This window comes from Simochromis diagramma, unplaced genomic scaffold (genome assembly GCF_900408965.1).
Source record: "Simochromis diagramma unplaced genomic scaffold, fSimDia1.1 OVJJ01000753.1, whole genome shotgun sequence".
Classification (NCBI taxonomy): Eukaryota; Metazoa; Chordata; class Actinopteri; order Cichliformes; family Cichlidae; genus Simochromis; species Simochromis diagramma.
The window spans coordinates 10,483,779-10,497,873 of NW_024387523.1; the positions used below are offsets into that span (position 1 = coordinate 10,483,779).

Below are 14,095 nucleotides of genomic sequence, written 5' to 3' on the forward strand. Positions count from 1 at the left end.
CACAGTACCAAAACTGCCAAATATTTTGCTGACCGTGTTATTGCTGTACCTGATTGGCCATTGACCTGAACCCCACAGAGGAACTATGCGCTGTTGTCAGGAAGAAGATACACACAAGCTGAGACAGCAACTTCTTCTGCAAACATGTGGAACATGTCAGATAGATTTGTGTTCATGTTAACCTCTAACATGTTGTACTCTTCCTGGTTTTCTGGTTTTGGTTTTCAAATGTATGCTTTTATGGCGGACAAAGTTTCAAATAGTGAGGTCAGTGTAAACACGAGTAATCTCTGTGAGCTGAAAACTCGTGATTGCTCTTTTTGCTTGGTTATGACATCTTAGATGATGTCCCTAAGTAGCTCCACCCTCCTGCGGCTTTGAGGGGCAACCAGTGAGAAAAAAGCTTTCTTCCAGGGAGGCTGGCCTTAAAGGGAGAAGAGCTAATCAGTTAGTTGCAGTGGGCATCTGGGCAAGACGAATAAGAGTCCAGGAATAATAACGCCCAGTGTTATAAGCGTTGTGCTGTTGTTTGTTATGTCGTTAATATATAACAGCTTCATGTGCTGTTGGTCTTCATCTTTCCTCCAGTCGGAAGGTGCGTGGCGAGGGGAAGAAGTGCCGTAAGGTGTACGGGATGGAGAACCGCGACATGTGGTGCACCGCGTGCCGCTGGAAGAAGGCCTGCCAGAGATTCACTGACTGATCGTCCCCCGCAGCTCGCCAGACAAACAAGCCATGCAGTTTTCCAGCTGAGGAAAACAAGGGGAAAAGGGGGGGGCGTCATCCTGCATGCATTCGGTTTTCTTCAGATCAACATCGCAACTGTCTGTCAGCTATGGCCCCGCCCTCGTTCTCCGGCTCCGTCCCACACCCCACCCAACCTCATCAGCTCCACTGAACCATTCCAGCTGTGGAAGCAACCGCAGGACGGCAGAGTCACCTTTCACATCGCCGTCCGGGATTCCCAGCGTGGGCTCGCCATTCCCTTCTTTCCCAGTTTTTGGGAAAACCTCGGTGCAGCTAAACAGTGTAAAGAAAAAAAAAGATTTCTGCAGTTTTTTTTGTTTTCTTTTTTTAATGTTGGGTTCAGTGTTGCATCTTTCTATGTTTTGTACAGCTCTGGTTTTTAAATGAAAGTCTTGTCAAAGAAGGGGGTCGAGAAAAAGGCCAAATGATTTTTTTTTTTTTTAAGTGTGTGTTTTCTCAAAAGATTAGAGTAAAAAACACTTTTTTATTCAAAAGAAGAAGGGAACTCTCTGAAGTCCGTTTGAAGAAAGCTATGAAAAAGCACGTGGAGGTAAAGCTCGCAGTTTTTGTTCTTCCTTCGACTTGTTCGTCCCTTTGTATCCAATTCTGGACTTTGAGGTGATCTTTTATCACGGTCCCTCACGCCTCCCGGACAGCCCCGAGGGAATGCATGCGTGGCATAGCCGGGAAGGGGTGGCGGACGGTCGGAAAGGAGGAGGAAGAGACACACACGTACACAAACACACACGAGATGAATGACCAATGCAAAAAAAGAAAGAAAAAGAACAAATAAAGCAGAAGATCCAACTTCCAGTCAGGGAAAGCAGATGGACCATACGAGTGATCTACACACAAACACGGTTTCTTCTCACACAATCAAAAGCAGATCACGTCGCCTTGTATTCGTTGTTTCTTTGCTTTACCAGGGATGTGATTCTGAAGAGAGCAAAACAAACCAGCAGCTTAAATTGTATGCAGCACTATCTCAACAGCTTCTATCTTTCATGACAACTTTGCAACCAAAAACTTTATCCTGTCCTTCACGTTTTGTTTTGGGGTTTTTTTTTTTGGTTAAGGTGCCATGTTTAGTGTAGTCGGTGTCATTTATTCCTTTTTCTTTTTTTTGGTGAAACTAAGACTGTTTACCTACCTGCTACTACAATGTGTGTTAAAGACCCTCCTCATAGCACTGGAAGTCAGCAGCAACGTTCAACGCAGTCGCCCTCCTGCACCAACTTTTACTCCAACAAATTAAGTTTTTTTACATCCGCCACAAAGGCGTCTCCCGATGACCTGATATCCAAAGGAAGGGAGGGCTGAAAACCCAAAGTGAGATACTTTTTGTGTAACACAGTTCCTTTGTGGTCCCTTTTAAAAGCTGGAAGTGTTTCCGCGTCATCTCCTGACTGGACGTTACAGAAAGAGTAATAATATTTGTCCGCCTGCCTGCGGCTGCTCCCCCTTAAATTCTCTGCAGCAAGCTTTTGTTTTCATTTCGGGAGAGCAAAGCGGCACTTAATTAAGTCACTCCTTTGGCGTTTAACTTAATTCACTCAGAACGCAAAGCTTTGGCTCACAAGAGTCTGTGTGATTGGCTGCTGAGGTGAGAAGAGGTTGAAAAGCCTCCTTTCTTCCGCCTCAGAGCCAGGAAGTAGAATCACGAGGCCCGAGCGTTTACAAACGCGGACCAACTCTTTCCATCTGCTTTCTAAGATCGTCCTGAAAGCCTCGACCTTTTTTGGGAGGGTTTCTGTCAAACACACTCTCTCACACGCACACTCGCGCACAAACAGGCTTCATCAGAGTTTCTAAAAACCAACACCAGCTGATAAACTCACACACGCTCGTCCAGTTTAAGCGCCTGAAAGTCGTGGCGCTCTCTTACTTTTGATCAGCTGTTTCTAGTTTGTTCCTGTATTCTGTATATATTTGTTTTCCTTTTACGCTCCTTTTTTGTTTTAATGACCGCCAACCTCTGTCATCACAAATGCCACCTTATGAACGAGCCGTGCTGTAGGCGCAGCCTTCAAGTCACTCTTTGAAAGGCCATTGTGCTTGTTACAGTGAGGTTTTGTCAGCATGTTACTGTTTAAGTCAAATCTATTGTCTGGAAAGAAACAGTTGCATTCAAAACTAAAAAAATGAAACTAATTTGTTTTTTTGTTTTTTTAATTTTCATACATATGAATATACACATCCGTATATATATATATATATCTATATGTATATGAAGTGTTTATGATTTTTGTTTTCATGTTCTGCTGAGGGAGACTCTTATGTGGCGTCATCGGCTTCATAAACTAAGCTCGTTAGGCTCTTTTGAGTGAGCGTGACCCTCACGTTCCGGCCTGGAGCTCCTTCACGTTAACGCTCTCCACTTCCGGCGCTGGGTCAAAAACTGCAGTTGATTAAAACCTTTATCATATTTCCAATTCTGCCACTCCGCCACCCCCATCGTTCCCCGCCCGTGTCACGCAGGCCCGCCTGCAATTAGTTTGATTGACACCTCAGTGTGTTTGCGCTCGCTGGCTCTTGTGTGTGAACTCTGAAGGAGCCCCGGGCACAGCGTGCGTGTGTGTGTGAGGGGGGGCTGAAGCTCGGTGCTCCTGCACTCCCCTGAAGCGTCTAACGGCCCGTGGCGTTTCTCTGTCTCGTCCACTCCCAATTTGCCCGCACTGGGGTTTAAGGATGTTTTAGTTGAGGCTGAACGGGGCTTCTCCGTCTCAGCGTCTGGATCGTTTTCCTCCACTGATGTTTAAAATATATTTATATATATTTGGCAGCCAATCAGATTCAGTCAGGGTCCTGTCCAGAAACGAGTCCCTTCAGTTGTTCAGATCATTCAGAGCACTGGATAATTACAGTGGCAGCATTTCCAGGCAGCTAGTTTTTCCTCTCTCTGGGTTGTCGAGCCGATCTCACGGTTGACAATAAGATTTGGCCAAAATAAGCTCATCTCGCTTAGAGGTGATCGAAAAAAATTTCTTTTACCTCAAAGATATATTTGCTGCCATATTTCTGAAACCCGTCCATGTCCTCTTGGATCGTGGGGAAGCTCGATGGGATTTGTTTTGTGGACCGTGGCCTGATCTGAGAACATCTCGATGGCCCAAAGATGGCCTCGTCGTGACGGTGCTTTCAGAGACACTCTGCCAGGGTTTGTCTTTGCATGCTGTACGTCCTGGTGCCCTCGGCGGAGGGAGAAACAGAGGTGCTAAACACTCAACGCAGTGCTGTTTCTCCATTAACTCCATTTTGTAAACATTGTTTTGCTGTAGAACATGAAAATAAAAATAAAATAAAAAACCCACCCAAAAAACAAACAAACAAAAATACACGGTTGTTTTTTTTTTTAATGCTTTTATTTTGGTGACTTCTATTGATGACTGTTTCCTCGCGTCTGCGGCTCAGCCCTGTGAATAGATGGAAAACACCGGCAGAATATTAAATCGGCTTATTTTCTATTTCACATTGAATCTGAACTCTTATGTTCAAGCTTGGAAGTTATTTTCTGTAACAACAAAGAGCTTCAGAATAACAGCTGATGAAAATCGAATCACAGTCCATGTACTCACTGGTCCTTGAGCTTTCAGGCTTCATCAGCAGGTTCGGTTTTCATTGAACTGCAGATCTTTTCAGCTGTGCAGTCTCGGTCTGCTCGAGTCTGAGCTTCAAAACGTACTCAAAAGAATCAAATATTCACCGTGCAGGAGGGCTTGTTTCATAACAGTCTAATAATTGGTTCATTAATAATCACCGCAGCTGATAAAATTAGGACTATGGGAACTAAGTTACATACTTATGGGTTGTAAAGTAGCTTAAAATGGGTTGTTGTGTTCTTTTCTTATTTTTGTCACATATACTGTTGCAGTTATACTCATATTAAAATAATCAGACTAACAAATGTGATCCCAGCCAACCGGAAACATCTGCTTCAGAAGACCCGCTGTTCAAAACTGCTGCTTGTGAGGGGCAGCCAATCGGTGGAAAGCTAGCTAAAAATGAAAGGGGCTGAACTCATCAGGCTTGTACTGTAGCCCGTAATATAAATAAGGATTATTTCAAACTGTGAGTCATGCAAAGCTACTCTAGCAGAACCAGAGAATAAAAGGCTCATTATAGGAAAGTAGCACAATAAATAGGTCCCCTTTTAAATTTGCCTTTTATCAGTGCTGATGAAGACCTTCAAAGGCTCTGGATGGAGTGAGTAAACGGGCAGTTTTTTCTTACCGTATACCGAGCATGATGAAATTTGACATAACGTGCAGACATATGGCTGCAGCATCTTGTTATTTAACTATCAAATGGAGATATTTGCAGAGATGCAGAATAATTTATAATTTACTCCCATTTAGATGAAAATAGCAGGGGGAAAAAAATCACGATGTTCATCATTTTACCCCCAAATTGACAGGTTAATGATGTGCAGCACACCATATGGCAGCATCGCACCGATCAGATCATCTAACTTGTTCATTCATATTAATCTGATCTCTCAGCCCTGAAACCTGATGGGATTTTGGGGGGTGGAGGCGTAAACACGAGTTCAGAAATGGGCTATCATTATAAACACGTGTTCACACAGCTTAATTAAAACGGTGGCATCAAAGGCCCACGATAGGCGGGCTTGTTGCTCGAGAGGGAGCCATATGAATACTTATGAGGACTTTTTTTGTTTTGTTTTTGGTTTTCTTGTCACACGGAGCGGCAGCGGCTGGTCTGGCTTTTGTTCTCTGTCGTGTTTACTTCGCTGCTGCCTATTAAAGGGCTGAGCTGTGATTTATGAGCCGAGTAAAACAAGACAGCATTATTCTACTTACGGACGATATAAACATCAACTCTCATGAGCTATGAGGGACCCTCTGTGTGTGTGTGTGTGTGTGTGTGTGTGTGTGTGTGTGTGTGTGTGTGTGTTGCACTTTGGGCTGTCACTGCTCCTGAACGGTGGCAGCTTTAACAGCAGTTCACGTGTTGACAGTTTTATGAGGACCCCTCGTTTGTGTAAGCTGATCCTTAACCAGATCAATATTTCATACGTGACGACGCTTGTTTTTGTGACAAGAGGCTGACATTTAATATACCCTGTATCATCCACCTATGAGGTCAATATATGCTACAGTACAGTATATCTAAGCTACAGTATCGGTGTGTATCAGTACATTGATGTGATATCTCTAACTATAATACGATCAAAATTCCTACTTTTTTTTTTATTTAAAGTGACGGGCTGTGCCTTTGGTCAGGTGCCCCCCCTCCCCGGCCCCCACCTCAGCTGTGTCTGCAGACGTGCCACCCACCCACGTCTAGTGGGCGATAATGTGCGTGAGCCCACGGTGCTGTTATCTGCCCCTGCGCCCTGCAGTTTGCCTCACAGACCCTCCAGTGTTCTGCAAGGCTAACAGCAGGTGGCGCTCTGCTGAGACTGGGGAACAAGTGTGTTTGCAGTGTCAGAGCCTTCCAACTCTCTGGGCTGGTTTTTATGGCTGCTGTGCTAACTGGCAGGATTTTTTGGGGGGTGTCTTTGCCTCTTTCCAGCTGCCAGTGCAGCAGCAGGGGGCAGCGTTGTTGTTGTTGTCGATTTAAAAGGGAAGGGGCCCTCTTCTCGAGTCCGTCCTTCATTCATTCAGGAATGTGAATAAGGAGGAGGAGGACGGTGGAAGGATGGGTGAAATGGCTTTGGGAAATGCTCAGAAGTCCTGAGTGTGTGTTTCCAAGAGTTGCTCCCCCCTCTCGACCACCACCTCTCATTTCTGGTGGTTACCTTTTGGAGGAGTCTTGAATGTGCCTTGATGAGCATGGAGTTTCTAGATCGGACCTCAAGCCGTCGCAGCGTTGTGCCCTGAGAAACTCTGGAGGAATGTTTCTGGTGCTGGCTAGTCTGCGTTCTCCTGTGAGCCTCTTTAGCCCCGTCTCAGCTCCAGAAAGAAAGATGTTGCAAGATATCTGCGAGTGACTTTTCTACTCTTTGCTGTAAACTTATTTTTTTGATCCAAACCCGATGATGATAATGATGATGATACTGTGTTTCCAATGTGTTTTTCCTTCTCTTTGCTTTCCCAAACATGAACCCTCTCTCCCCTTTGTGTAAGGGCTTGTAGATAAATATATGTTGACATGAAGAAGAATCGCTGTCGTGGTGCAATCTCGATATGTTTGGGAAATCAAGGAAGCCTCGTTTTCAGCAAACGGCATGTGAAACAGTCGGTGAGATGATCCATTTATAGCGCTGAGCTGCTAAGCGGCTTCCACGGGAAAACCTCAACGGGCATCGCTCGCGTTCGGCGTGAAGGTGAGGCGATCAGGTAGAGAGAAGAAACTCACTTTCCGTCAGCCGGAATTCTATCATTGGATTTTTAATCATTCGGAATGTAAATTCGCTAAACAGTCCAGACGGCGTTCAGTCTTTGTTTTCAGGGTATTTGTGCCGCAGCTTCCTCAGTTTGAACTCGAATATGCAACAGAGAGCTCGGCCCTCTCTCCAAACTGGATCACCTCACTGGCTGTTTTATTTTGATTACAATCATGTAGACCTCAAGAACTCAATGACTGTCGCACTGGATTTTTACACTCCTTTTTCAAACATTATATATATCTATATATATCTATATATAGATATATATAGATATATATATACACACTGCTCTGGTCTAACTGTATTTTTAATACTGCATGTGCATGCAAATAAGGAAATTATGGGAAAACATGACTTTATATAAATGTGCTCTACTTGTGCTGTGGCGTCCAGGACGGGGACTCGAGAGCAGCCAGTGCAGTCCTCGGTTTTCTTTTAGCTAAACTGCGTCACAGTTTAGCTTAAAAATAAAATCCCCTGCTTTTGTTTGCAAATCTCTTTAAAAGTACCCGATTCCTTAGCTGGTTGGATGCTGAGGACGAATTCTTTGTCGTCCCTCCTCCTGCATGCACCGCCCTTGGGAAGCTGGATTGAAAAGACACCCAAAGCTTTGAAAAGGCCGATGTTTTCCATGTGTGGACATCAGTCACAGGAGGCCTGAATCATGTGGTGCTTGATTGAATCAATTGTTTACACCACACACAGTACAAAATGATTTGAGAGGTCTAACCGCGAGTTCCCTAAAACACGGTGATTATTTAAAACAACATTTCCCCGATTTTAAGATGTTTAAGTAACTTTGCAAGGGGGACTTTGTTTGGCGGCGGCTGCTCTCCGCCCTGACATGGTCGCCACGGTATGTTGCGTTTTTCTATCCTTTTGAAGCCTCTAAATGTAAATGTTTGATATGTGTTTCCAGACTGTAAACTAGATGCAACACATTTTCCTGCTCCAGAGTCTGTTCAGTGCATCAGGTGCCACAGTTGGGCTCTAAAATCTCAAACACTTCCTCATCTGTTACCACCGGCGACCGCGGCTGGGAGCGTTTCTTCTACGCCGACGTGCTTAGGGTGTCATTTCTTGAACGGGGTCGGTTCTGCTTTTGATGCAGCTGCCAGGCGTCGAGCAAACTTAAAGCAGCGAAGGCGTTTTGAGAAATCTTTGCTCTGTTGAAGCTAGGAAGTGAAAGTATATGAAGCTAATGTCAGCAACACCGATATCCGGAAGTGTCCAATGGCGCGGCGCTCAACGCTGCAGACACTTTGTGTCCTTGTGATTGAAATGTTTGCATGTCCAGTACATATACTATGGAGCAGTCCCAGCAACAGCTGGCAGATGCCACAACTCCTGGAGCGGCACACTATTGCCCACTTTTTGGCTCTCGGCTTCTCTCTGTGACACAGAGATTGGGAGAAACGGAGAAGGAGGCTGAGTTGGTGTGCAACAAATTCCACCTCCAGCGTATTTGAATCTTAAATTAAATGACCCATTTGTTTGTTTCAGCTGCACAAAAACCAAAGCATAAAAAGCAATAATTTGCCAGCGTCAGCAGGGTTGTGGCCCAGACTGTTTCTTAGTTCTAAGTTTTGTATTTCAACCCAAACCAGAATCAGTTTTGTTGCCTAACTGTAAACAAACTGAAAAGAAAAGCAATTATGATGCTACAAGCTCTCCCACCAGCACCGCAGAAAGTAACAAGTCTGGGTGAAGAAATGCTCCACCGCACCATTAAACAGGTGGATGCCATTTATAGATCAATTCAGTCACTGCAAAACAGTCACACTAGAGAAAACAGTGGGTGGAGACCGAGGGTGACCAATATTATTGCAGCCTTGTGCGAAGAACCTGCGGTCTCATTGACTTCAAAAAGGTTGCGTCAATGACGAAGACCATGTCTTCAACGTGACTTTGGTTCATGAAGATTGTGATAAAACCGCAATAAGACGGAAACCATCTGCGATTGAACACGGCCAAGTTCGCCAAGTTCCATCCAATCTGTGTTGATGCAGCGATTCACTGATGAAGCAGCGAATATCACAATCTGTAAGTCCAGTCCGAACCTCACAGATTGAAAACATGAAGACAGAACAACGATTTTCAAAATGACAAAGGCGCTGAGTAACCTGTAAGTAGGAATATACCCAATGGCAACCAGTTGAGTCGAGACCCCGAATGCAAAGAGACGCGTCATTGATGCAGACAGGCTCAGGTTGGTTGCAGCGTGCTAGAAATCTGTCTGCGTTTCTGAATTAAGCAGGGACTTTGCTTGGACCCACTCGAGTCCCTCTGAGGTAAATTTAAGCATCAGCTGTTCATCCGAGTGCCTGCTTGAGTTTTGTGACCGATCAGAGTCAACACGACAAAGCACCATCTACACACCCTGCCAAAGTGACAGACGTCAAGCAGATGTCAGATTCACTGCTCAGTCCTCGGGTCTGCAGTTTGCCTTGTCTGGTGTGGAGTATAATCAAGACTTTACATGGCAGTTATGTGCAAACCTTCCAATCTGCCCACGAATGATTGGAGTCAGACTAATTGTTTCACCTTGCGATCAAAAGCGATATTGGTTACCTCACCTTCTTGCAATCATCCGATGAATTTGGAAAAAGTTTTCCAAATTCGTTAAAGGTTTTTTCAAACCTATTCACATGGAGGTTGCCGTGTCCTGTGTTTGCTCTAGTGTGACTGAGCCGTCAGAGCGCTGCTGTGGCAGAGTGTACCGAGCTCCTTCTGTTTTTCCCAGTCTGGAGGTTAAGCTAAGCTGACAGGCTAACTTCTCCACAAGCTTCAGAGGTTTTCTCGACTCTCATCAAGAAAACAAACAAAGACTTTCTTGATGAGCTATTCCTTTGGCATTTGGATGCAAGCTGTGATGACTGATTAAGATAGTTTTCAGATGGAAATCAGTTAATCTTTGCAAGTGCCACCTTAAACCAGACAAAAGGATTTCCTCTGGTATCTCCTCCAGTCAACATATATGAGCCTGTAACACCCCCTCTGACATCTCAAACACCGTCAGCTCTGAGAGAAACACTAGTCTCCCAAAGTCTCTTCCTCCTTCTATATGTGCTGAAAATAAGTCCTAGGAAGCCGCTTAAAACTTCACGATGAGCTCCAGTATCAGTCTCACAGGCCTCCTTCCTCCTGTGCCATCAGGAGTAGCAGCGTTATGTTCTCACAAAGCCGGCGTCTCGCACCGGGGGGGAGGAAAAGTCTAAAGACGGGGATGGGCGGTACGTGGCCGATGTAGGGATTTAGTTCAGACCATTTTGGGGCGGTACGAACCATTTCCAAACTGGCGATGCTCTCTCGTTTTCATCCATCGCTCAAGCAACCGCATCATTTATATCAGTCGGCATCATGTATCAAGCAGGATCTGTTAGGATAATATGCAACTGTACATCAGCGACAACACATTTGTCGCCTTTATTTCTTTGGGCCTCTGTCACTGCACGCATTAAACAGTGATGTAACACAACACAGACCTCTCTCATCTCCACACACGCAAGCAAGCAAACACAATATGAGTGAAAGAGGTGTGAAAGCCCACTGAGTGAGATCATGGGTGCGATATGTGGCCCTGCTGCTCAGCGTATGTCCCCGTGGCTTCAGATCTCATCATGTGACGATGCGAAGAGCTTGCTCGTGTCTCACCGGGCCGCTGGTCCAAAAACACAGATCCGCTAAGGAGTTATCGGCATCTGTGTGTGTGTGTGTGAGAGAGAGAGTGTGTGTGTGTGTGTGTGTGTGTGTGTGTGTGTGTGTGTGAGAGAGAGAGAGAGAGAGAGAGAGAGAGAGAGAGAGAGAGAGAGAGAGAGAGAGAGAGAGAGAGAGAGAGAGAGAGAGAGAGAGATGATGGACTGTGTTTCCAACGACCGCCCGAGGTATGTCCCATCTGCTCAATGTAGCATTTATACCTCCTCCTGTTGTGTTTGTGTTGTGCAAGTGACCACAAAAGCTTATTTTGTGTGTGTGTGTGTGTGTGTGTGTGTGTGTGTACACCTCTACTCCCTACAAAGCCTGGTCAAGCCATTCCTGCAACCATAAATGCACATTTCAGTGTTCAAGCTGTCGTACCTCATGAATTTTCACCGCCCTACACACACTTCTGCTCACACCAGCCCAACGGCCGCCTGCGTGATTCATTACCACACACACTGGCATCTGCGGAGCATCACCTTCCATCAGGCAACCAGTATGAGCTGTAACTCCGTGTTTACAGGACGCGGAGGCCTCTCTGAGTCAAGAGCGCAGACGATGTTAGGTGTTATCGGCGGAGCGCGTGAGGGAGGGGGCGGGGGGAGCTGCTGCTGTTTGTGCGTACGCGTGCGTCCGAGCCTTTGAATAATTGACGAGGACGATGTGAAACGGGGCACGCACGCAGGGCTCCCCATGTGTGACCTTAGATGATAAGAATCGCTGCTGTCCGTGGAATCGGTAGCTTGCCTTTTACTGTGAGGGTGCTGGGGGGGGAGAGACACACATGGGTCAGTTTTACCCGAGACAAAGAGATTTGTGCAACCGCAGGCTCTGGTTTTCATGAAGGTGGAATCGGTTCTGCATGTTGGCGCCACAACAGAAGGTCTCAGATGTCCGTGGGGCCGATCACGTGTCTGATCCCCCCCCCCACTTCTCTCTTTGCAGGGTAGGAATATGCTTATTTACATTATCGTGAAGTTTGAAGAGAAGATCGATACCAGCTGCTTGTTTATTATAAAATTATAGAACAACGTGCCGCAACAAGTCGACTTACAGACAAGCTGGCTTTGGTGTCTGCAAGACTGACCTACCCACATCCTCTAAACCAGGGGTGTCAAACATAAGGCATGGGGGCTAGAATTGGCTGGGAAAACCCCGAATCTGGACGGCTCTGAAAAAGAAGGAAAAATGGCAAAAAAAAATTGACTTTTAACTGTGTTTTCATACGTTTTACAGCTTTTTCCTTCCCCATACTATCATACTGTGAGCGATGAGCTGCCCACTTTATGATTTAGTTATAATTTCTTACAGTTTGAGCCCAAAGAGTCACACTGACAGATTTCATTTCACTTACTACAGTAGAAAAACTTTATCGTGTGGAAAAACTGATTTGCTCTTTAAATGTGTGGTTAAACTTCTTCACACTGACAGAAAGATGTTCCACTGTATGTGGCCCACGATGGAAAATGAGTTTGACATCCCTGCTCTAAACTATTTAACTAAGAGTTGTTGTTGTTTTTTGTTTGTTTTTTATTTTCTTTCAGTTGAAAACTTTAACCAGTGCTGGACACACATTTCTTTGACTAGCTCCCACAAAACCCCACGGCATAGTAAGTCCCATTTTGTGCTACACACAGGTGGGAAACGGGATCATGGAGCCCACATAATGACACATACTACAGGGTCCCCTGTGGGACGTGTCATTAATGCCTCCCTTCATAGCAGCGTATCGATCTTCTCGTTCAACTCTAAACAAGAAAAATCCAAAACGGTCCAAATTGTCATTTGGGATTCCCGGAAGTTTGTTTTTTTCTTCTGCCTGCTGGACCTTACACACACTAAGCCATGTTTCGACTGAATGTTCTCTTTCTGCACATTTAAACCGGCCTGCTTCTTCATAACTCGCACGACAACAACAGCTGTCAGTGTCACACACTGAGTCTACACGGGATCCTTTGTGAACACAACACACAACACAAAGCACTTGCAGTAAAGATCTATCACAAAATGTGTACTCTATTGCACCAGTGATGTTATTATTATAATGGCATTCTTTTCCACGATATTATCAAACGACTTCTATCGATATATATATATATATACATACATATATATATATATGATTTTTCTCCGGTTGAGAAGAATCGGTGCACACTGACTGTTAAATCTCCTGTACCATTTTGTTTTTTCTTATCTGATCTCTGTGTGTGTAGAAAACGCCATCGTTCTTGTTGTAAAATTGTGTTTACTGACAAAGTGCGTTCTGGTGCTGTTGTTGTTTGACTCGGTGTAGAGTTTAGACCTTCTCCAGAGCGATCTGTGTGACTTCAAGTTTCTGCAGGCGTCTGGTTATAACTGAATAAAGATTTTTGGCAGCTGTTTGTTAGCTGCTGTCGGTGTGTCGTTTCTCCTGAATGTGGCGCTTCTGTGTGAGTGCAGTTTAACCACACGCTTTCTGATAACACAAAGTGTTCCTTAAGATTGTTTATTGGAAATAATGTAGGTCAATTCTACAAATCAATTTTAGAGTTAGTACATTTCTAACAAGCTCAATATTTGGTATGACATCCTTTATTCTTCAACACAGCTTGGATAAAAAGAGTTTCTTGTGATTTCTTTAAGTAGTCTTCAAGAATAGTTTTCCAGGCTTCTTGAAGCACCTTCGGATGTTGGCTCCCTTTTGTTCTGTTGTCTGATCCCACACTGCTTCGGTAATGTAGAGACCCGAGCTCTGGGGAGACCAGTCCATGACAGATATGGTCATGATGTGGTTTTCTGTCTAATTATGCTATTACTGTATTGGCCATGAGTTTGGGATCATTCTCATGCTGACAAATGAAGATTTTGCTGATCTGATGCCAGTATTACATAGTGGATCAGAAGAAGATTCCCTTCACTTCCCCATTTCTTAAGGACATGACTTTCAGATACTGTTCAGCTGCTGTAGGCAGATCAGGCCTACCAATACTTCTTTTGTCCTCCACTTGTCCAGTTTCCTCAAATTTTTTAGGGGACAATGTGCACACTGTGCTGAGATACAAAAGTTCTCAGTTAATGGCTCAACAATATTGTTTTATGGCAGTGAAACTACGACTCCACTAAAGAAATTGGAGCAAATAAGTCTTTGTAGCCAGCTGCTGGTGACAAAATGTGTAAAGATACAATTTAAACGTCTTTACAAAGTTGTCTGTACACTGAATATTGCTTCATCCATATTTTATGTGGACTTGGGTCAGTTTTACGTAGCTTAAACAAATATTTCTCTGAAAACGGTCAGGCATGAGGACTGGATTGAAA

The 14,095-nt window shown here is 44.7% G+C and overlaps 1 protein-coding gene across 2 annotated transcripts in view; it reads left to right on the top strand.

Annotated features, from left to right (window-relative positions):
- znf704 (zinc finger protein 704) overlaps window positions 1–9,451 on the top strand; it is a 61,046-nt gene extending 51,595 nt beyond the window's left edge. For both annotated transcript variants that reach the window (XM_040020624.1, XM_040020622.1), the window contains exon 9: window positions 589–9,451. In XM_040020624.1, the coding sequence (XP_039876558.1) occupies window positions 589–703 (115 nt within the window). In that variant the 3' untranslated portion in view covers window positions 704–9,451. The remainder of the gene's footprint in view (window positions 1–588) is intronic.
- Window positions 9,452–14,095: the final 4,644 nt, after the last annotated feature.